The 23839-nt window shown below is 37.6% G+C and overlaps 1 protein-coding gene across 9 annotated transcripts in view; it reads right to left on the reverse strand.

The window, feature by feature from the left end:
• The window catches only part of SPDYA (speedy/RINGO cell cycle regulator family member A), a 37898-nt gene extending 19356 nt beyond the window's left edge, over positions 1-18542 (reverse strand). The window contains exons 1-7 of one of the 9 annotated variants that reach the window (XM_045054751.1): positions 18413-18536; positions 17411-17673; positions 14381-14462; positions 13047-13299; positions 9905-9963; positions 7699-7784; positions 1957-2128 (exon numbers count right to left, since the gene is read on the reverse strand). In XM_045054751.1, the coding sequence (XP_044910686.1) occupies positions 1957-2128; positions 7699-7784; positions 9905-9963; positions 13047-13299; positions 14381-14398 (588 nt within the window). In that variant the 5' untranslated portion in view covers positions 14399-14462; positions 17411-17673; positions 18413-18536. Of the gene's footprint in view, positions 1-1956; positions 2129-7698; positions 7785-9904; positions 9964-13046; positions 13300-14255; positions 14278-14380; positions 14463-15174; positions 16703-17410; positions 17674-18307 lie in introns of those variants that run through there. The other 8 variants (XM_023251990.2, XM_023251988.2, XM_045054752.1 and 5 more) reach the window with 8 other exon arrangements.
• Between the last annotated feature and the right edge of the window lie 5297 nt (positions 18543-23839).

Below are 23839 nucleotides of genomic sequence, written 5' to 3' on the forward strand. Positions count from 1 at the left end.
TGGATGTGAGAAAAGTGTAGGGCAACAGTTTTTTGGTCTGAACAACTAGAATGATGAAGTTACCATTTATTAAGATGTGGAAGACTATATATAGAAGGAGAAGTTTTGGAGGTCTGTGTAGGGGAATCAGAAACTGGATTGTCAGCATGTTAAGTATGAGGTATTTACTAGATAATGAAATATGAATAGGAAATTTAATATGCACATCTAGAATTAGGGGAGAGATCTATTGTCAATGTCGAAGCCTTGAGATACTAAACTTTTCTGTAAATCCCATTACACAACTGAGTTTACAGTTATCTAAAATTTTTTAGTCTTTTACACATACACCATTAAGGTACATCATACTCTGGCTCTTTAATAGTCTTATGCCAGCAACTGAAGTAATTCCATCTCCAATTGTGTAAATTAAGTTGTTGCAGTTATAATGCTAGCTGTTCTATCTTAGGAGTGGGTGGGCAATCTGCCATGAGGTGAGCATTGCCTATCCCAGCCTCTTGCCTCTGGTGCCCATTCCATGCTCTTAGCTGAGTGTACCATGGGCCTTAAAGTGTTTACTTTGAAAAAAATCAGAGTGTTCAAGTAAGATCTACTATCATGTCCAAGGATGGCACAGGGGCACCAATTATCCACTCCTGACCTGGGGACATAGAGATAAAACATAGCAATACATGACTCTTTCAATGTCCTCTAATTGGAATGAGTTGTTTAAATCCTTTAATGAGGATCTATTAATTTGGGGGAGGGGAGATATACACTCAATTTTCCATATTTTTCTGTTGAATTTCATCTTTTTTTTTTTTTTTTGAGAAAGCGTGAGCGAGTGAGCAAGAGGCAGAGAGAGAGGAGAGAGAGAGAGAATCCCATGAAATGCAGAGAAAGAGGGAGAGAGAGTGTGGAGCCCAGAGTAGGGCTCGAGTTCACAAACTGTGAGATCATCACCTGAGCTGAAGTTGGATGCTTAACCAACTGAGCCACCCAGGCACCCCCACTGAATTTAACCTTGAAAAAACTTGGCCTTGCTATTTCAATCTTCTAAGTTATTTCTGAATCCTTTAATTTCCCTCAACATTCAACAATCCTCTTAATTTAATACACAATTATCCATACTTGCTAATACTTTCATCTCATTCATAAATATAATTAACAAGGTTAATTCCAGGCAGAGTTCTGTGACACACCTCCAAAGTCTTGCCTGAAGTTTGACACTAATCCATTAATTGGTTCTTTTGCCTATCATCATTTAACTGGATATAACTTCATTTCGTTACAGCATTAACTAATTCACATTTACCAAACTTTACTAGTACTGGCCTACAATGATCACTGCCCTCCATTAATTTTCTATTTTAGAATATTTCTTTAGTTTGAAACATTAACTTTTTTCTTTATTGAAAACCTAGAACATTAGGTAAAATAACCCATTTTCTAATTTTTAGTGTTTTTCTGTTTGACTTAATAGAATCTGGCATCAAGGAAACTTACTTTATGTATTATTCTATGTGAAAAGAGGTATGATTTTTAACATATTTAAATTTATTTAAATTTTACACCATATAGTTTGCATTTTAATCTTGGGAACTTGAAATTTCACATACTTTATTTGATGGAAATTATCATTCACCTCCAAATGTTACTAACATATTTTGCAATCTGCACACTGTCCTTTCCCAATATACTGGTCATCTTTTAGACTAAAGAAACACACTAAAACAAAAATACTTACTACAGAAGTAGGCTGTTCTGAAAAACAGAAATGACAATTTTTAATTATTGTGGTAAAAAATTAAAATATCAACATTGTAATATACAAGATGTATTCATGGTAACCATCAAGGTTAATAGCCTACCCTTACATATACAAAAAATGTATTAGAAGCACATTTAAAAACAAGACAAGGGAAATTACATAAAGAGAAAACAGATTACATATATAAAGTTTTTTAAAAACCTTACCTCCTCACAGCATCGCCTGCTTACAATAGCCCTATAGTCAATTCTATCCCAGAGTTGATCCCTTAATTTTAAGAAATTAGGGAACAATTTTCTCCAGTTTTTCCCTAAAGCCCATGGAAAAATTTCATATTTGGATTCTTCTTCATCTTCTTCAACTGTATTAGCCAGATACCTAACAAAAAAGACCAACAACTCAAAAAAGAAATGGGAAAAGGACAAGAACAGGCAGTTCACAAAAAAATATATAAATTACTTACAAACACATAAAGATGTTCAACCTCACTCATAATTAAAAAATGTAGACCAAAAATAGAAATACAGTGAATTTTACCTTGTTGAGTTCTGTATATTTTGTTTGTTTTTTAATGTTTATTTATTTTGAGAGACGGAAGGGGCAGAGAGAGAGGGAGAGAGAGAATCCCAATCAGGCTCAACACTTAGCATGGAGCCCAACATGGGGCTTGATTCCACAACCATGAGATCATGACCTGAGCTGAAATAAGAGTCAGAGCTTAACCAACTGAACCACTCAGGCGACCCAAGTTCTGGATATTTTTGTATTCCTATAAAATTTGAACTTTGTTCCAGGATGCAGTTAAGTTACTTAGAAACAGTCTGATCCTTTCAGGCCTTGATTTAATGATTTGTTAGGTGGATCTAGAGCAATGTTCAGTCTGGGGTAATTGTTCCCCAATACTGAAGCAAGACATTCTTGAGTACTCTACTCAATATTCTGTTAATTATGAGTTTTTTCAGTCTGGCTGGTGGGAACAGGCAAAATTCCCAGCTCTGGGTAAATGTTAGGCACTGTTCCCTCTAATCTTTCCCCACACCCAAGTAGTTTCCTTATATACATATGGAAATCAGTATCCTCCTAAATACATGAGGGGGATCAGGCATGCACAGAAACAGGTACACATGACTCATAATAAAAAGAATCATCAACCAAAATTGACACGTTAGAAGTAACAGACATTAAACAGACAAGGACATTAAAACTGTTATATTTACTCCAGATGTTCAAAAAGAACAGGAGACACAAAGTGTACTTCTAGAGATGAAAACTATCTGTACAATGAAAAATACATGGAGTAGGATTAATAGACTAAATACTGCAGAAGAAAAGGTTTGTGCACTGAAGACAGCAATATAAACTATCTAAACTGAAACATATAGAAAAAAAGAAACAAAAATAATAGAGCCATCAATGAGCTGTGAGACAACTTCAAGTGGTCTAATGAAGGCGAAACTGGAGTCCCTAACAAGAGTTGGGTGGACAGAAAAAATATTTGAAGAAATAATCGCTGAAAGTTTTTGAAATTTTATGAAAACTATAAACATACAAAGAAGCTGGATGAACTCCAAAGCACAAAATATGAAGAAAATTACATCAACACACAACATAATCAAATTATTCAGAACAGGTGATAAAGAGAAAATCGTAAAGGCAGTCCAGACAAAAAACGAGACGTTAGATAACACAGAAACAGAGGTAATGACAGAGATTTCCCACTGGAAACAATGAAAGCACCATAGATGATTTTCTAAGAAAAACAAGCAACTTCCAATAAAAAAAGTGTAAAACATGTAAGGGAGCAGTGTACCATAAACATAAACAGACCCTGAGGTCTGAAGATACTGAAATTAATAGTCCAACACGAAATAAATAAATCCTAAAAGCAATAAGAAAGGAAGGCAAATGATCCCAAGTGGAAGGTTTGAGATGCAAGAAGGAATAGTAAGCAAAGATATAAATATGTGAGTAAGTCCTTAAACAAATGTTCAGTGTAAAAACAACAATAATAATGTCTCAAAGTTTTTGGAGGGCTTCATGTAGAACCACAGAATTGCAAAACAAGAGAATATAAGTTGAGAAAGGGGTGACTGGAGTTAAAATGTTTACGGCTCTTGATTAAAAATAACTGGGATAGAGCTTCCTGGTTGGTGAACATGCAGAGATTAAGGGGTGCTGAGGGGTTATGGAAGCTCCATGCCTTTTCCTCATACCTTGCCCTATGCAAATCTTCCATCTGGCTGTTCCTGAGTTATATCCTTTTATAAGAAACCAGTAATCTAGTAAGTTAAAAAAATAGGTAACTAGGATAACTGCTGAAAGGATATAGACTGCATAATTTCCTAAAAAGCAGAGGAATAAAAGGTATCAAAAAATAAAAATTAAAAAGATCTCACAGAAAAAGTGGGATGCAAAGACAAGATAGTAAAAAATTCAAATATATAAGCAATAATATAGAATATTATTATTCTGCAGTGAAAATGAATGAACTAGAGCTACACATATCAATATAAATGAATCTCAAATCATATTATAAAGAAACAGAAGGAAGTTACAGAAGAACAGTGCACATTATTCTTTTACATATAGCTTAAAAACAGGAAAAACCAAACGATATATTATTTAGAGGGTTACATACAGAATAAATAAAATCAAGAAAATTACTATCTGTGGAAGGGAGGGGGCTCTAACTGGGAAATTGTGCACTGTGAGCCTCTAAGATTCTGGCAATGTTCTATTCTAAAGTTGAGTCATGGGTATATGAGTATTTGTTTTGCTTTTTCTTTAACATAAACATATACACATTCCATATACTCCTTTTATAGATACGTCACATTAGAAAAATTCAAAAGGCACAGAAATGTATAGTATACTTCTATGCATATAATATATACACTGGTTCATGTATAGAAAATTATTTCTAGACAGATACACATGAAATGGTCATTGTTCTTGAGGAAGGATGCCAACGTCTTGAGACACGAATACTTACTTTTAATTGTATACCTACTTATGTCCTTTTAAAAAACTACATGCATATTCAATTTAGTTACATTAATATAAAAATAGCACCTACCTATTACTTTACCTTCCCTTAAAATAACTGTACATATTTTTAAATTGCCATAATATAAAAGCACCTTATTATGAAACCCATTCAGTTATATGAATCCAATCATGTCCTCTGTGAAATTACATAATTTCTTACTTTAGTATCCTTGATAGTTCTTAGTAAAGGGTAGACAGAAGCCAGAGGTTGGCTCCTTTCACGCTTGTTAACCAAATAAAACAAAATCTATAACATACTGTGGTACTATGCTATCAGAACTACATTGTAATTCTACTCTAGATTAACAATTTTTCAGGCTCAATGTTATAAAAATATTGTATGCATGTAAGTTGTCTTCTAATTTGAAATAGATTTTCTTGGAGCAGAGTTCATTTCTTTTGTATAATAGCTAATTATGCTTATCCAAATAAAGAATTAAGAACAACCACACATTAAAGGATGCAAAAAAAAAACAATTTAGATACATGTTCCTTCCCTTTAAGCAGCCTATAGTCAAGAAGAAGAAGTAACTAAGTATGAAACAAATAACTGTACAAGAGAATATGGAATAATGACAATAAAAGTCCTGAGTGTTGTAAGAACATATAGGAAGGAAAAGAACTTGAGTTAGAACTGTGGCTAATTGGGACATTTGGGTGACTCAGTCAGTTACACATCTGACTCTTGATTTCAGCTCAGGTCAAGATCTCAGGAACTGTGAGACCGAGCCCTGCGTCAGGCCCTGTGCTGCACTTCATGCTGTAAGTGTGGAGCCTGCTTGGGATTCTCCCTCTACCTCTCAAAATAAATAAATAAACTTAAAAAAAAAAAAAAGAACTGTCGCTAAGAAAATACTGAGAATTATTGAGTCAGGATATATAAAAAAGTATGATTAGATATAAAATGGAAATTATAATCCATGTTATACAGACTACTACACGGTAAACTCGTGCTGCTTTACTTTACTGGTAATAACATTACCAAAATGTCAAACAAATCCAATTTCAGGCATTTGTAAGAATTAAAAAGAAAGCTCTTTTGGTTTGTTTTTAATTTGCAGGTAGAAAAAACTACAAAATAGATATTGTATCAACATAGAGGTATAATATAATACTAAGGAGACATGTTAACAGCAATGTAGCTTAGTGGTTAATCACTAAATTTGGCCACGGGCAAGTCACACCTGACTGTGCACCCCAGCCCTGCCACTTACTAACTTTTGTGAGACTTGGAAGTACTTCCCTTCCTAAGTCTCAATTTCCCCATATGTAGAATGAAGAGAATTTAATAATGTATCTCACAGAGAAGATTCAAGGAGCTTATAAAAAAACAATTTTTGTGGTGTCCTGCACATAACACTCAGTATTAGTTAGTACTATTATATTCCCACAGTTTATCAATCATCACTAAATTTTATAAGGTTCATTATCCCTTATGCATGGGGAAATATGTCTTCTAAATACAAGAAGAGATCAGTTTCTTCTAGTCCTATTTCTTGAATCACACTTTGAGTCTGAATTAAATAGACTTTGAGTAAAAACTCACTCATCAGTGCAAACAGTTGTTGAGGTATTCAACTTAAGTATTTTTTATATGTAGTTCCCTAGTTAAGTACTTAAAATTATATTCATACATTCCCAACTGCAGTATTATATCCAGGTACTGGGTATAAAAAGTTTCCAGATTGAGATACATTTTCTTAAACATTGCTTCTAGTATAATTCTGACCTGTAGGCTGGAAAGCCATGTTATTAAAACCATTTAACAGAAATGGTTAGTATCAAAGCTAGTATGAATGATCCAATATAAAGTCAATAGAAGAATAGAAGAATTGGAAAAAACAGCTATATTCCTTGGTCAAAGTTCAGTGTGTTAAGGAAAAGAGTCAGTGGTTACTAAAGAAAGGTGTCAGATATGAATAACTTCTTTTTTTTAAATGTTTTTTGATGTTTACTTTTGAAAGAGAGAGAGAGGCAGACAGAGCACCAGTGGGGGAGGGGCAGAGAGAAAGGGAGACAAAGAATCCGAAGCAGGCTTCAGGCTCCAAGCTGTCAACACAGAGGCACCCAGGCACCCCAGATATGAATAACTTCTAGGTTACAGACAAAAATCTATAATTAGTATGTCTGTAGCATTTTCCACAAGTTGTTTCATGTAAAAGGAAAATGATGATGACTTTAAGTTTATTTTGAGAGAGAGAGCATGTGCATGTGCATGAGTGGGGTAGCGGCAGAGAGAGAGAGGAAGAGAGAATCCCAAGCAGGCTCCACACTGTGTGGTGGAGCCCAACAGGGCGCTCGATCCCACAAACCATAAGATCATCTGCAAGATCATGATCTGAACCGAAAACAAGAGTCAGACGCTTAACTGACTGAACCACACAGGTGCCCCAATGATGATGATTTTGCTATAAATTTACTGGAAATTTCAAACCGAATATTCTGGATTTTAAAACATATCTGAGTCCAAAAGAGGAGAATTTGGGATAATTTATATGGAGCACTCTGAAATATGTAAAAGATACAATACAAACCCAAGTGGAATACTGAAAAATAAATCTTACGCATATGGCAGGATAAGATCAGTGAAAAGAACATAAAAATATTCTATTAAAGTAAAAAAATATATAGCTTCTATATATAAAGCCTATTCAAGGATATACATCAGGTTTTTAAAAGCTTCTGTTTTATTTTTTTATGGGTTGCAATGTTAACTTCATTTACTTATTTTTTTAAGTAAGCTCATACCCAATGTGAGGCCAGAACTTACAACACAGAGATCAAGAGTCGCAAGTTCTACCTAATGAGCCAGCCAAGTGTCCCAAAACAGACTGTTTTAAATAAGTTATCATATATATTATAAATAAGGACAAAAATCACTTAGTAGAAAGCATACTTACAGAGCAATAAAGAAATTTATCCTGGTATGCTCATTTATGGTAAATTTAGCTCTCTTGAAATAAACAAAGGTCATAGCCAAAAGATACTATAGGGAAAAAAGTAAAAGTTAATATTAATGTTTTACGTTCATACGTAAAACTGCTTTAAGATAGTTATCTTTAAGATGAATAATAAGCTAAAAACAATAAAGCATTACCTATCTTTATTACAGAATTACCTATTTGTTTGGGTCCTTATTTTCTGGCTTCCTGTAATCCATGTGAATGGTAAGAAATAGTTCTGAACCATTTATCATGATTAAGATTAGGAAGAACTACTAAATTTTATTATTGCCAATATTTTTTGAACCAAAACCCTAATTTTTTTCTATCTTAAATTTCAAATACATAGAGAAGTTGAAATAATAATAAAACAAATAACCATACATCCTTCACCTAGATTCATCAATTGTTAGTGTGTTGCCACATTGGCTTGACATATGTATCTATACAAAAATTTTTTCCTGACTCCTTCCACTTAATTGCAGACACCTATACTCATTTTTCATTCATTCATTCATTCATTCATTCATTCATTCATTCATTGTGGGGGGGATTTTTAAATTGAGGTATAATTGATACAGATGTATATATTTAAAGTTTACAATGTGATAATTTGTTATATACATTGTGAAGTGAATAGCAAAAACAGGTTAATCAACATATCCTTCACCTCACATAATTATCTTTTTTCCCTTTTTGTTAAGAACACCTAGGGTCTACTCTCTTAGCAATTTCACATACTCACTTTTAAAAATAACTTCAAATCAGAAATTAGAATAATTTATTCTAATGGCTCTATTTTCTTCAGAAAAAAAGTGTTTTAAATGTGTTATTAGAAAGACATATCTTTCCTGGTATTAGGGCACTGTCCAGGTTCTATATGTTAAAACTAAAAACAATTAAAGTACTGATGTATTAGATTCTCTCTCATAAAATGCCTTTTTATCCTACCTTCACAGGATTCACTACAAAGGTGACTCCAAGTTTTCAAGATAACTTTCAGTAGAGAACTCTTAAATACGGTATGCATGGTTAGTTACTTTAAAAGCACTGCCCCCTGCTGTCCAGCAACTTTAATTACTGTAATGCATTTAAAACTGTAAAGTAGGAAATTTACAACTCCACATGCACATTATTACACAGCTATTTTATATGAAGGCATTCATATTAATTTTTAGAAGTGTTAGAAAAATTGTTATGTTTAAAAAGATCTCATATTTTAGAAATACATCTTGAAATATTCATGGATAAAATAGTCTAGTTTTGGGAAGAAGGATTAGAAGAAACAAGCAGAGCCATGAGCTGATGATTACTGTAGCTCCATGATAGGCACATAGAGGTTTTTTAATTCTATTTTCTCTACCTCAAGGTATACATGTTTGAAATTTTCCAAAATTAAATTTCCAAAATTAGAGATTAAAAAGACCAAACTTCGATTTTATCTGTGTTATCTTAAGCTTGAAATAAAAAAGTTCACATCAATATTAACTTAATGTATATTTAATCATAAGCCAGGCTTCCATTCATACCTTTCCCACATTAAATGGGACATTAAATTTAAGTGTGAAATGAAGTCATGCCGAATTTTCTGATATGACTACCTGGTCTAAGATACCATTTATAAAGCTGAGATCATAACTGTTCTGCTAAATCTAAAAAGTACAGAAATATGGTCCCTAGTATGTAAGTCAGCATCATGACGATCTTTTAGAAACACAGATTCTGAAATAAAAAACACAAGTACCTAATTTTATCTATAAAATTATTAGGATTTGTTTTACCTATAAAATATTAACTGTATCACAGACCGCCTTAGTGAAATTAATCTCAGAATATTCAGTAATTCAGAATTACTCCATAGCCTGATAAGAGGTGATAATTCTGATCAAAACATGTTAAGTCTATACTGATTCTTGTTTTCAATCAGATAACAGACTTAAGGTCACTTAAATATAATTAATAATATTCTGCAATTCCTCAAGTATAAAATGAGTCTATGATGTATGCTAATTTCAAAAATTAATGCATAAGGATTACCCTTAGAAGGAGCAATGTAGGCTAGTCCTTTTCCTAACAATAATTAATAGGATAGAAAATTCTTATAAGGTTTTGTTAAAGTTCTGACGGTTTAGTAACATAATAATTACATCTTTACCAAATTTACCTTGTCTGCAATTTTACAGCAGCAGTCCATCCACAAGAAATCTTGAATTAAATCGTCATCTAGAACAAAAGATAGCTATGACTTGTCTTTTAAAAACAGAATGTTTCCTTTTGAAGAATTAATTTCAAGATAGGGGATTATAAATGATGCTTAGAAATCAAACAAAAATGCCTGGACAAGTACTGTCTAAAATGTAATTTTCACTTCTTTGGTGCATTTACCATTGCAAGCACTGTACAAAAAGTTACGGCTTTTACTCTTGGGTTTCCCATCTGATTTGCTCGGGCCAGAGAGGGTATGGTAGAACTGTTTGGTTTCCTGACTATCCCAATAGCTCTTTGAGAAAGATGTCTTGGGTAACTGTAGATTAGCTCTTTATTACTTTCAAAAATCAATCTTTACTGGTAGAAATGGAGTCTGATAAAAGATAACTCAGTCTTTAAGAAATAATGACTAAATGAATATTACTGATTTTCAAACTGTTTTTACTCTTTCTACTACTTTCCCCTGTTAGGTCTCAGGGTATTTTCAGTTTTGAATTCTTCTTTTCACCTATTTATCTCTGTCCAATTATCTATTATCCAAATAATAATGAAAATGTCTATATAAAGATTCATAATTTATTAGCTATTTACAATTAATACTTTAATACTTAATTCTGGAAAAACTGAGTATTATGACAAAAGATTAACAAAAATACTTTTAAAATATGCAAAAAGTAGGTCAAAAGTACTTACTTCAATTTTAAAAGGTCAAAATATATAATCCCCAAATATATGAGTAGTTGTCTGAATACAATCTGAGAAAATCTGCTTTTTCCATTCCCCCCTTCATTTTAAGTTAAATAACAAACAAAACATACTTCTTTATACTAATTTTTACATCCTAGAAATATCAATATGGTCAAATACATGGAAAATTCCAAGAATAAGTACACATTTTCTTAGAATTAATTTCTGCCTTATTAATTCCATTTTTTAAAAAGTAAACTCTACACCCAACATGGGGTTCTAACACACAACCCCAAGATCAAGAGTCTCATGCTCTACTGAGCCATCCAGGCATCCAGCTATTTCTTAAATTACTTATGGTAGAACCAGGTATTTTCTATTTCTCAGGATCAGCTATGAATAATAGAAAAGTTTGTTGGTAATAGTTTTGCACTAGTCTTAATAAAGAGAAGGGGGAACTTATATTAAGAGTATTATACTTACACTACTTACATTTTTTCTTTTTAGCTCATCTTCTGATTTTACTTTACTTTAAATCTTAACCAGCTTGCCCTTTCTTTTTTTTCTTTCTTCTTTCTTTCTTTCTTTCTTTCTTTCTTTCTTTCTTTCTTTCTTTCTTTCTTTCTTTCTTTCTTTCTTTCGGTTTATTTATTTTGAGAGAGAGAGAAAGTGCGAGTGGGAGAGGAGCAGAGAGAGGGAGAGAGAATCCTAAGCAGGCTCTACACTGTCAGTGCAGAACCTGATATGGGGCTCAAACTCAAAAACCATGAGATCTTGACCTGAGCTGAAGTTGGACCCTTACCAACTTAGCCACCCAGGCACCTGCCTGCCTCTCTTTCTCTTCCTTCCTTCCTTTTCTCCTCCTTCTCCTCCTCCCTTCCTTCCTTTCCTCCTCTTCCGCCTCCTTCTTCTCTTTCTCCTCCTCCTTCTTCTCTTTCTCCTCCTCCTTCTTCTCATTCTCCTCCTCCTTCTTCTTCTCCTTCTCCTCCTCCTCCTTTTTTCATATATATTTTTTAAGATTTTTGTCTTCTGAGCAGGGCGAACACTCTTGTCCCCAACTGACTTCTGCGTGTTACCTGGATCTAAGAGACTGTGGTACCTACATGACTTGATTCACTCCTACAGATATTTACCAGAATCCATCTATCCTACCCTTTAGTCTAATCTGTCTACCTTACTACCTTACCTTAAAAAAAAATCCCTCCCTTCCTTGGCTACTAGAATATAAAAAAGTTTCTTGTTTTAAGAAATTTGTCAGCAAAGTAGCATTGTCTCATGATCTGAACAGATAAATTTAAACTCATTTCATGAGCATGATGATAAAGCATAATTTTTAAAAATATTCCCCTGGGACCCCTGGGTGGCTCAGTTGGTTAAGTGTCCAACTCAATTTTGGCTCAGGTCATGATCTCATGGTTCCTGAGTTTGAGCCCTGCATCAGGCTCTGTGCTGACAGTGCAGAACCTGCTTGGGATTCTCTCTCTCCCTCTCTCTGCCCCTTCCCCACTCACACTGTCTCTCTCTTTCTCAAAATAAATAAATAAGCTTTAAAAAACAAACAAGCAAACAAACAAAAAACCCCACAATATTCCCCATATGTGGGGCATCTGGCTGGCTCAGTAGGAAGAGCCTGGGACTCTTGATCTGGGGGTCATGAGATGGAGCCCCACACTGGGTGTAGAGATTACTTAAATAAAAATAAAATATTAAAAAATAATTCCTGGGGCACCTGGGTAGCTCAGTCAGTTAAGCATCCAACTCTTGATTTTGCCTCAGGTCATGATCTCAGAGTCATGGAATCAAGCTCCACTAAGCAAGGAGCACGGAGCCTGCTTAAGATTCTCTCTCTCCCTCTCCCTCTGCCACTTCCCCATGTGCACATATGCACATGTGCTCTTTCTCTCTCTCTCTCTCTCTCTCTCTCTCTCTCTCTCTCAAAGAAAAAAAAATCCCTACATATAATACTGAAACTTCTCAAGGTTGGCCAACCTTCCCAGTTTGCTCAGTTTCAGCACTGAAAATCCTGGGAAACACCTCAGGCCCAGTCAAACTGGGCTGGTTGGCTCACCTGAGACTTTATGTAGTATTTTACTTAGGTCACACAAAACTCATGCTATGAACGTGAATTGCTCAGAATTCACATTTGACACTTGGATTTAAGTAGTCTAGAAGCAAGATGAATCTGAACTTCAAATCCAAAAGCAATCCAAAACAACAAAAATCCAACATAAAAAAAAAAAAAGAGAGACAAACCCTAAGTAAAACAAAAACAAATTGATTGGAGACAGAAAATCTGACATAGAAAATAACAAAATCTTCTTTGATTATTATGAAAATAATAAGGTAGATCTTTAGATTCTCTCATTTTTAAGTACCTTACAATTACTGCTATTACAACATTTTAAACGTACCAAATAATTTAAAGAAAGCAGTCATTTCCTGTCGCTGTATAACTAGACAGGGTCCTTTGGGGCGTTTAGACTTGTTGCTATTATGTGCATTTTTTTCAGATGCTGGCCAACTATCTTTAAAAATAGGACGCTTCAGATTAATGGGTTTTTTAGGCTGATGTGATCTATTTGACCCTGATTTTACATGAACAGTGACAGTAGGCGGTGTCTCACAACACAGCTGATTATGTCTCATTTTGGTTTCCCAAGATTCCTGTAAAAATAAAACATAATAATTTACCACACTCTTGTTCATTTCTATATAAAAACAACTAATCAGATGACATTACCAGATGCAGTCATATAAAATGTTATTGAACTTGCTACTAAAATATTATTTGTGATAGTAATTCACATAAGGAATTGTTTTTATCATTCATTGCTAAGAAATGCTGTTTCCTTTGGGTAACTGATAACACCTTCTCTTCTCAGTAAGATCCTGTATACCATTTTGCTTTGACTACTAGGGAACCCAAAACCAAATTTGAAAGTTAATTAGAGAAACTATGTTGCACTTATAATCTATTTGTGGTATTCTTTTTTCCTAAAGTTTTAAATTTTGCTTCTACTGACATGCTTTTATCATATAGTTGTTATATGACACTTCAAACTTTTTATAGAACAAGGCAAGCTATTTCCAGAAATAAATTATTATCATATCAAATCTTACATTGAAAGTAATCCACCTCCCCACACAAAATATTTTCTTACTGGTAATTCTTTGATATGCTACAAAAATCACTTATTCAACAAGCATTTACTGGTATTTATTGAAAAGTTAAAAACAATTCTAGCAAAGAAATGTAGGGTATACATGAGGGATTCTCATAAATTGATAACTCTAATTTTTAAATTTGTGAGTGTATGACTTAGTGGTTAAATGAGCCATTGCTTTAGGGAAGAAAGATGGGCTTACCACTGTTTCGCTAAAATAAAATAACTCTTAAAAAACAGTATCCTTACTGAAATGACTACAGCATTTTTCTCTATCATAACCACAAACTGTTAACTTGAGTGATTGATTTTAAGTGTATATGAATGTACAGTGTTATAATAAAATTAGAAACAAAGTTAATTCATCAATATTTAACAATATGCATAATCACTACCATGTTTGGTGGTAATTAGTTCACATAATTATTACTACAGTTTGTATTACTTTTGTAATACCTTTTTTATACGGTGGTAGGAAATGGACATATGCATAGGCAAAGCAGGAAACTACTCTGAGATCCTAATGAGAACTTCTGAACCCATAACTCACAGTGACCCAAGCATGGCAATCCATAACTCACAGTGACCCAGGCAGCCATGCCTCCCTTGGTGTTCAAGGAGTTAGGTACAGATTCTCCTTCCTGACCCTCAGAAACTTCCCTGCTGAAGGAAGGAATGGAAAATAAGATTGGATATAGTAGGGCTAGATCAGCAATGTCCACTGTAATGTGAGCCACATTTGTAATTTCATATTTTTAAAGCCACATTAAAGAAGTACTAACAAGCAAATGAATCTTCGTAATATGTTTTATGTAATCTGGTATACCCAAAATATCATTTTAGTGTATAATCAACATAAAAATTAATGAGATATTTTACATACTTTATTTTTCATACTGAGTCTTTGAAATCTGGTGTGTATTTTACACTTATAGTAGGTCTCAATTCAGATGCTAAATTTCCAATAGTGAGAGTGAAAAGTAGTCCTACCAATACAGTAAAGTAGTGTGTAAGGGACAAATATTTTACACTCCTTCAGTACTTAATTTTAAATTAAAATAAAAAATTTTCAGTTGCACCATCCACATTTCAGGTGCCCAACAGCCACATGTAGCTAGCAGCTATCATATTAGACAGCAGAGGGCTAGATTATGAAAAACTAAGCAGAGGAAATTATATTCAATTGATTCTATAATTGCTCTCCTCCCTCTGTTTCACTTCCCTCCCATCCGCTCATCTTTCTTCTTATATCTAAGGTCCAACCAAATTAAGGCAATTATGGAGTTGGGGATGGGTGCTACAAACTCCATAGAAAAAGGAATGGGTGATAAATTGAACCTTGAGACTTCAGAACTTTCTGCTCTTTCCTACCCACCTCGTCTGGGAGACAGCTGGAGGTCTCATCTGCATCTTTTTTTTTTTTTCCCCCCCGAAGTAAGAGCAGCCTTACAATCTAGATGGAAAAAATTAAAGTCAGGCTTCCCAAACTGGGAGCTAGGCTTGGGGGTGGAATGTGCCAGAATATAGAATAACTATGGCATATCTCCCAGAAGGTAAGTTTTACTCAATGTTAGGTAACTTTAAAAGTGTTGTTATACTAAGATAACCACGGACATATCATGAACCCAGAAGGCAAATTTTGTCAATCAAATAGATAAATATGTTCATAGTATAGCTTTACACTATTCCGTTAAATTCTATATATGTGTTGGCATACTTCATATGAAATTTGAGGAAATAGAGAAAGAACTGTGAAATTCCCCAAACAGAGATTCATTGAAGTTAATCAGCAAACACTGGCAGAAAAGTTATGGAGACACTAAGGAGAGAAGCGATCAATGCTACATTCTTACTCGTATTCCACCTTGAGGTAGTTTTAAATTATGCTCTTCATTTAGATGTACTGAAAATAGAGTTCTCATGGAAGCAAGAGGAAAAGAATGCAAGGCAACTAAAAATATGAGAAAGGGTAAGAGACAGGGAAGAAGGAAGGAACCAGAAGAAACTACACTCAAATGGCAAAACCCTGTAGTGGGTTTTTATGTGGACTCCACCAATCTGAAAAAAAATTGTACCAGAATTCACACTTGAATAGGATGTCTGGGGTTTCCCCCCCCCTCTTTGGTAAATATATCACAGCTAATTTATAGGTATCTAAAATAAGTTGTTTTCTCTGGGGGTAACATAAAGAGTGTTAGGGTGTGGTGCACAGAATCATACGACAGAATCAGTATTGGGAGACTCAGCTGCCTGTATGAAAAATCTAATAGCAACATCTGATGGCGATTCAGGGCAAGCAGGGAAACCTTAACTTCCTCATAATTGCAGCCTTACACTGAACACTTAATATGTGCCAGGCACTGTGCGAAAAGTTTCACATGCATTATCTCATTTAATCCTCAGAACATTTCTACAAAATGGGTATTATTTTATCCTTATTTTCTAGAGGAGAAATTTGAGGCTTGGGGAAGAAGAAATTTGCCCATGGTCACATAATTAACGAGTGATAAACCTAGGATTTAAATCCAGGAATGTCTGACACCAAAGGCCCATATCCTTTAACCACCAAAGAAGTGTTTTCAAAATTAAATGAAATCATGTGTAAAACATCATGGTATGCAGCCCGATATTACTTACTGTCACCCTGCCAGGAAAACAAACCCAGCTTATAAGCTTACACTTTATAAAAATTTAAGTCTAAACGTTGAAAAAAGAATTAAAAAAAAAATTTAAGTCACGCATTTGCATTGTCAATACGCAAAATAAATTGTGACTTAGTGGTTAAATATTAGCCATTGCTTTAGGGAAGAAAGATGGGCTTACCACCGTTTTGCTAAAATAAAATAATTCTTGGGGCGCCTGGGTGGCGCAGTCGGTTAAGCGTCCGACTTCAGCCAGGTCACGATCTCGCGGTCCGTGAGTTCGAGCCCCGCGTCGGGCTCTGGGCTGATGGCTCAGAGCCTGGAGCCTGTTTCTGATTCTGTGTCTCCCTCTCTCTCTGCCCCTCCCCCGTTCATGCTCTGTCTCTCTCTGTCCCAAAAATAAATAAACGTTGAAAAAAAAAATTTTTTAAATAAAATAAAATAACTCTTAAAAAACAGAATCCTTATGGAAATGACCACAGCATTTTTTCTCCATCATAACCACACACTGTAAACTGTTAAAAAAAAAAAAAACAGCAAATTTAGGAAAAAATATTCTTGGCAAAACTGTTGGAAGCTTTGCTGGGGCTATTATCACAACTCCATAATTTTGATTTTTAAATATTTTTTTTTTTTCTAATTTAACATCTAAATGGCTATTGAATACTTTTGGCCTCAGCCAAGTGCTAGGTGCTACAGCACTTGTAAAATTGCAGGCAGAGCTGTTTCAATAAGAAGTTCAAGTCTGATTAGAAATCCACGCAATTAGGTGGAGAAAAGCAGACACTTTGATGATGAGGTGGTCGGAATAAATGGAAGCTGGGCTGGACAGAACCGTAGGAGTGAGTTGTGACCGCCCTCCTGGGAGCACCCCTCCTGGGAGCACCACTCCTGGGAGCACCCCTCCTGGGAGCACCCCTCCTGGGAGCACCCATTCCCTCATTCCGGATGTTAAGACACGAGACACACCTAGGTGCTCTTAGATCCTGGTACACAGAAGCATTCAGTAAAAATTACGTATTCTACTCTTAGACGTTGTTCATAACACATATTTAGGACGGTTCATGAGCGAAGGAAGTATACGGATCTGCCGAGCGTAGTGCTGAATCCGTGGCCCAAACTCACTACATGGCAGCAGCGTTACTGTGTCTTTTTTGCAGGGAGGCGTGTCTTTCGAGGGAAGAAGAGTCAGACGGTGCCCGGAGAGCCACGTTTCACCTCCGGCGATATAACTGAAATGTTAAGATGGTACTGGTAACAGAGACCAGAGGTATTTTTAAACGTGCTTGTGTTCGAGAACAAAATTTGTTAAACAAGCGGGACCTCGATTTTCACATAGCATGGGGTTTATCCGTGTCGAAGTGTTCAATTCCTTCAAAAGGTTCTTTAAAAAAAAAAAAAAAAAAAAATCGAAGCCCGCTGGCCCCCAGCCGCGCCGACGGGTAAGAAACCGGCGGCTGGAAACTGTGGGAGGTGGCTCGGGGCCAGGGCACGGACGGACAGCGGCTGCGACCCCACGGCTCCTGGAAGAGGACGCGCTGACGGGGACCCAAGCGGACCGGGGCGGGCTCCTCCCCAGAGGATCACGACCGGCGGCGCGCGGCGTCCCCCGGGGCCTCTCCTCCCCGCGAGCGCGCCAGGGAAGGGCCCGCCGGCGACACGGGGGAGCGCGACGCCGCTCCGCGGTCCCCACAGAGCGACCGAGGAAGGGGCAGCCTCGCGGACTCCGACCTCGTACGCCCCCCGCCCGAGCCCAGGCCCGAGGCGCCGGGAGGGTGCGCTCCCGTCGCGGCGAGGACACCTGAGGAGACTCGCGGGCCGAAGCGTGTGGGGGAAGGGGGCCGGGACGCCGTCCCATCCTCACACCCGGTGGGCGGCGGGGCCGGGGGCGAGAGGGATGGAAGGACCGGGCGCAGCCGAAACTGGAGGGTGGCCGGCGAGGCCCGAAGCCGGAGCGCGAGCGGAAGATACCTGCCAAAACCTGGGGCCGGGGCGCCGGACAGCCTCCCTCGGCACGCTTCGAGGCCTCAGGCGGTTGCTCGCCACTCGCTCCGCAGCGGCACTACTCGCTCAGAGACCTCCCGCCAACCGCGAGCGAGGCCGGCGCGGGCCAATCAGCGCACAGAGCCGCCGCCGGGGGCGGGGCCAGGCTGCGCGCGCCGCGTCCCCAACTCTAGCTGGAGCGTTCCAGCTCGAGCTCCCGCTGCACCTGCCCGCCGCCCCGCCAGCCTTCTACCAGGCCTTGCTAACCCTCGGGGCCGGACTCTGGCACAAGCCACCACCCTCCCAGATCTCTTCTGGCCTCCGAATTGATCGCCTCTCCTTTGGACGCTCACTGAAGTCTGGCTTGTATCCGAGCCCTGTACCTCGTCTCCAGTTAGATGGAGAAGCCCTGGGGGGCTGGGACTACAGGCCTTCCTTAACTCACTTCCACTTCACAGCACCAAGCGCGATGCCTGCACACAAACACCAGCAGGTACTCGACAAAGAGAGATGTCAATAGTAGGAAGAAAAAGAATCAGAGGTGAACTTTGCGGCAGCAGTTATTATGCCCATACAGTGACTGCTAGGCTAAAATAACTAAACAGAGGGACACCCCTTAAACTAAAAAAGGTGTGAATACCGTGTGGCTCTTTGGGACAAGGGGTCATATTGCACTCTTCCGTTTAATCTACTGTTTTAAGCTGTAAATTCTACAGGAACCTTTTGATTTTGGCCTCCTCCTAGCCCTTGGCCATGTGCCTGAGATGTAGTAGGTGATTAGTAAATGTTTAACTGAGTAAATAAAAGTATTCGTCATAGCTTTAAAATGTTTTCCCTGATATCCTTTCCTCTTCACTTCCCTTCTACCTACTGTATAACCTGCTTTCTTCCCCCGTTAACATCTCATGGCCTTTTTTTTTTCATGTTGCTACAATCTTTCTAAATTTTTATTGAATGCATAATACTCCAGGGTGGATGGACCCTTCTTTCCTGACGGTTCCCTTCTTTCCTCCTTCATTTGACCTGGCACTCTGATATTTGGGTTGCTTCCAGATTTTTCAGCAACCACAATTACTACACTTAAAAAGAATGTGGCCTTGCCTATTTGTGGAACTTCCCAGCAATTAGTTACTCAGCAACCCTGAAGAATGAGTAAGCTAGTTTCCTTCTTTCTTGGGCTCTCACCACAGCAAGATGAGGGCAAAATCACCTTCAGGTAGGAAGACGGTGCAGTCTGGGAAGTCGTTTTTCCTTACAAATGCCTTCACCTTTCCCCCTTGGCCTTTAAATGGGGGAATGGACCAAGAAGCATCAACTAGTTGTGAAAACCTGTAATATTTACTCTCCTAGGAAAATGACTGCTTTAAACCTCCTTCCTCTGGTTTCCCTGGTTGTTCTTTTTTTCCCCAAAATAGCAGAGTTTACTGTGATAACTAGTTTCCAGCCTTGCATAAAGAATGTTTACAAAGCCCACGTATGTCCACTATATGGAAATCACTGTTACAAATGTGAAGCAAGGAAAGTAGCACAATAATGAATAGCAGCGCTATCCTTCTAGAACCTTCTAGACAGATACAGACACGAATAACTAAAACAACGAGTTGTGGCACCAGAGATGCATATATAACGCAAAGGCAGAGTACAGTTAGGAGAGGGTACTCCTTAGGATCCCCAAGTCTCCACACAGGAATTTGTTTTCACCCAAGTAAAATTTGTACACAAAAGTCAGCAAATATACATAGATGTTAACAAAGCAAGCTGTTGGGGAAGAAGCTTACCACTTAAGTTTTGGCTTCAAGTTAAGGGTGATGACCAGCAAGGTCTTCATGAGCCTTCTCATTCTTGGGTTTTTGACTATGTTGGGCCCATGACACAGAGGAAAGAGAATGTACTTTAGAGCCACAGGCCTGGTTTGAATTGAAGCTCTTTCACTTTACTGGCTATATGAACGTGGGCAAATTATTTAACTCTGTATGCCTCAGGTAAGTGTAAAGGTGGGATGATACCCTCTGCTTTGTAAGCGTATGGGACAAATTTGATATTGTGGTAAGTTGTTCAGCAGTGGACTGGCACACAGGAGGTGTGTTACCTTCTTGCCTCCTTCATTTGATCTGGCAACTGGCTGATAAGAACTGAATACACATTTATCCAAAGAGCCTTTGCATTATTGCCTACAGTCCTTCTCCTCTTTTCATCCATCCTAATGCATGGCTTTGCTATCTCCTCACTAAAATATTACTGATTGCCCACAGCCTGACCATTCCCTGTACCGCGTGCATCGCCTCTAGTTTGTCCGCATTCTACCTTGTATCTCCCCACTATTATCCAGTGATTCTTTACTCCATTCTTAGTGACATACTTTTTTTCTGAGTATGTCTTAAACTTTCTTTTTTGAGGGGCACCTGTGTGGCTCAGTCGGTTAAGCGTCGACTTTGGCTCAGGTCATGATCTTGTGGTTCGGGAGTTCAAGCCCCACGTCAGGCTCTGTGCTGACAGCTTAGAGCCTGGAGCCCGATTTGGATTCTGTCTCTCTCTGTCCCTCACACACACTCTCTCAAAATAAATAAATATTTTAAAAAAGTAAAAATAAATAAAAGACCCTTTTTAAAAAAACAAAAACTTTCTTCTTTGAGCTGGCATATAACGTGCTCTTTTTTAAACTTCATTTAAATTTTCTACATGATATTCATCCTTTAAGACCCAGCTCAAGGCATCCGTCCATCATCTGAGTACTTAATAAGTGCAGGACTCTGCCATTCTTGAATTCCTGCAGCATTTTCTTTTTTAAAGGTTTAAAAAAAAAATGTTTACTTTGGAGAGAGAGAGAGAGCAAGCAAGCAGGGGAGGGGCAGAGAGAGAGAGAGAGAGAGAGAGAGAGAGAGAGAGAGAGAGAGAATCCGAAGTGAAGCAGGCTCCAGGCTCTGAGCTGTCAGCACAGAGTCCAACTTGGGGCTCGCTCACGAACCCTGAAATCATGACCTGAGCCGAAGTAGGACACTTAACCGACTGAGCCACCCAGGTGCCCCCTGCAGCACTTTCTGAAGTTCTGATTTTTGCAATCTTATTAACCAGCTATTTTTTTATACAAAATTTTTTATTATGTGTACATAGATACAATTTTACATAAATGGGGTTGCATACATGGTTTAAAAAATGGAATATTTGATATGTACAAAAGAATATATCGTAACATATATGCAGGCAGAGCATAATAAAGCAAAAATTTCAAGAAGCCACTACTAACCAAAAAGGCATGAACCTACCATCCAAGAAGTAGAACATAAACAATACTGTTGAGATCCTGTATGCTCTTCGGTGGAAGAGCATACTTTCCTGAAGAGGTGACTTTTGTTTTTCCCATTCCCTTAAGATTCACTGTATCCTTAAATACAGATTGTTTGTAAACTTCATACTTTGTATTCTTTATAGTTTAAGATTTTAACATGCAAATGCAGGACACTGTAAAGCATTTTCATTGTTGTATGGAATTCTGTTCTATGAATATACTGTAACGGATCACCATGCTCCTCTCACTGGTCATTTTTCACTATGAATGCCATGAGTCTTCTTGTACACAGACTTGGTTGGTTATCAGCTGCTGTGCCTCTGTAAAACCGTTAGTTATAGTGAGCATAGGTTCTGATTAGTTGGTGTTGGATTGGTCAGTGCCCATGTTTCAAATATTCAAATACTACTTCTGCTTGTATATGCCCCATGGTGCACACTTTTTTATATGTACTTTTCTTCTAAAGGCTTTAAAGTGGGGCGCCTGGGTGGCGCAGTCGGTTAAGCGTCCGACTTCAGCCAGGTCACGATCTCGCGGTCCGTGAGTTCAAGCCCCGCGTCGGGCTCTGGGCTGATGGCTCAGAGCCTGGAGCCTGTTTCCGATTCTGTGTCTCCCTCTCTCTCTGCCCCTCCCCCGTTCATGCTCTGTCTCTCTCTGTCCCAAAAATAAATAAACGTTGAAAAAAAAATTAAAAAACAAAAAAAACCCCAAAAAACTAAAGGCTTTAAAGTGAAAATGATGGATTTTAGGAATGCTAAATTTATTTCCCAAGTACTTGTACCAAATTAATTACCTATATGCCCAAAGTGGAGCTCAAACTCATGACCCTGTGGTCAAAAGTTGAATGTTCCTCCGACTGAGCTAGCAAAGTGCCCCTAGTTGTACCAATTTTAAGTAAGAGTCCCATTAGTCTACATCTTGCCAAGTTTGTATTTTCGGACTTTTTGTGACTAGATTATCTTTTAAAGTATGTCATAGAGAATACCTTTGGATTTTCTTTTTAGCATCCCTTTTCTGGTAAATTTTCTACTCAACCTCCCAAACCACTTGGGTGCAGGGATAGCAGCTATATTCATACACTATCATCTCTCTTCTTCACCTGCTGGGAGTCCTAAGGGCACTTGACCCAAGTTGAGCCAAATTCTCTTCCTGGAATGTTGCACTAAGACCCAGAATTCAGTGTGGCTGACGGCTCTTTTATATGGAGGCAATAAAAACTGAGAAGTATGAGGATAGAACAATAATCAATCTAACAAGGTATAAGCACTGTATTAGTTTTCTTCACTGTACTTTTTTGTTCCTTACTGAAAATAACCTAAACAAAATTTTTTTAGTGTTTATTTTTGAGAGTGAGACAGAGCGTGAGCGGGGGAGGGGAGGAGAGAGAGGGAGACAGAATCCAAAGCAGGCTCCAGGCTCCAAGCCATCAGCATACAGCTGGATGTGGGGCTCGAACCCACGAACCATGAAATCATGACCTGAAGCTGAAGTTGGATGCTTAACCAACTGAGCCACCCAGGCGCCCCTGAAAATAACTTTCTTGATCTTTCCCCACACTTGCTTCTGCCTATGACATAATCCTTATTTGTTAAATTGAGGCAACAGCCTCACCACTTTCAACTTTTGATTCCTAGTTTTAAGTATTCACAAATACTAGGTGACTTTTGCAAGACAAAATGTTACACTACACCACTTTTCTAAAAATGTTTGAAGTGGCTCACAACAAAGGTGACTTGAAGGTCAATTACACAGAGAACCTAGAGGATAGAAAGGGGGAGGGGCAAGAAAATAACCATAAAGATCTTGGAAAGTTTGATTCCGAACAAGAGGCAACTTTCTCTACGTGCCTGTCAGGTGCTAGCTGCGTTTCAAGTAACTAGACACAACTTCTAGCACTTACCAATATTTACCAAATGAAGATTAGTTTTGACCATAAACTATTTATTTTGGTCCCACAGACCCAGATCAATTTTCTCCTGAAATTACTCCAGCATTCTTGTGAAAGACAAAAAGCAGTTCGAGGAGGATAAATGAAAACTGGAACTTTTTTTTTTTTTTTTTTTTTGCTAATTTCTCCAAAAGGTCAAGGTGTTTAAACAGTAAGTTTTGAAACTCACTTGCATTCATTA

Source organism: Felis catus, chromosome A3 (assembly GCF_018350175.1).
Source record: "Felis catus isolate Fca126 chromosome A3, F.catus_Fca126_mat1.0, whole genome shotgun sequence".
Taxonomy (NCBI): domain Eukaryota; kingdom Metazoa; phylum Chordata; class Mammalia; order Carnivora; family Felidae; genus Felis; species Felis catus.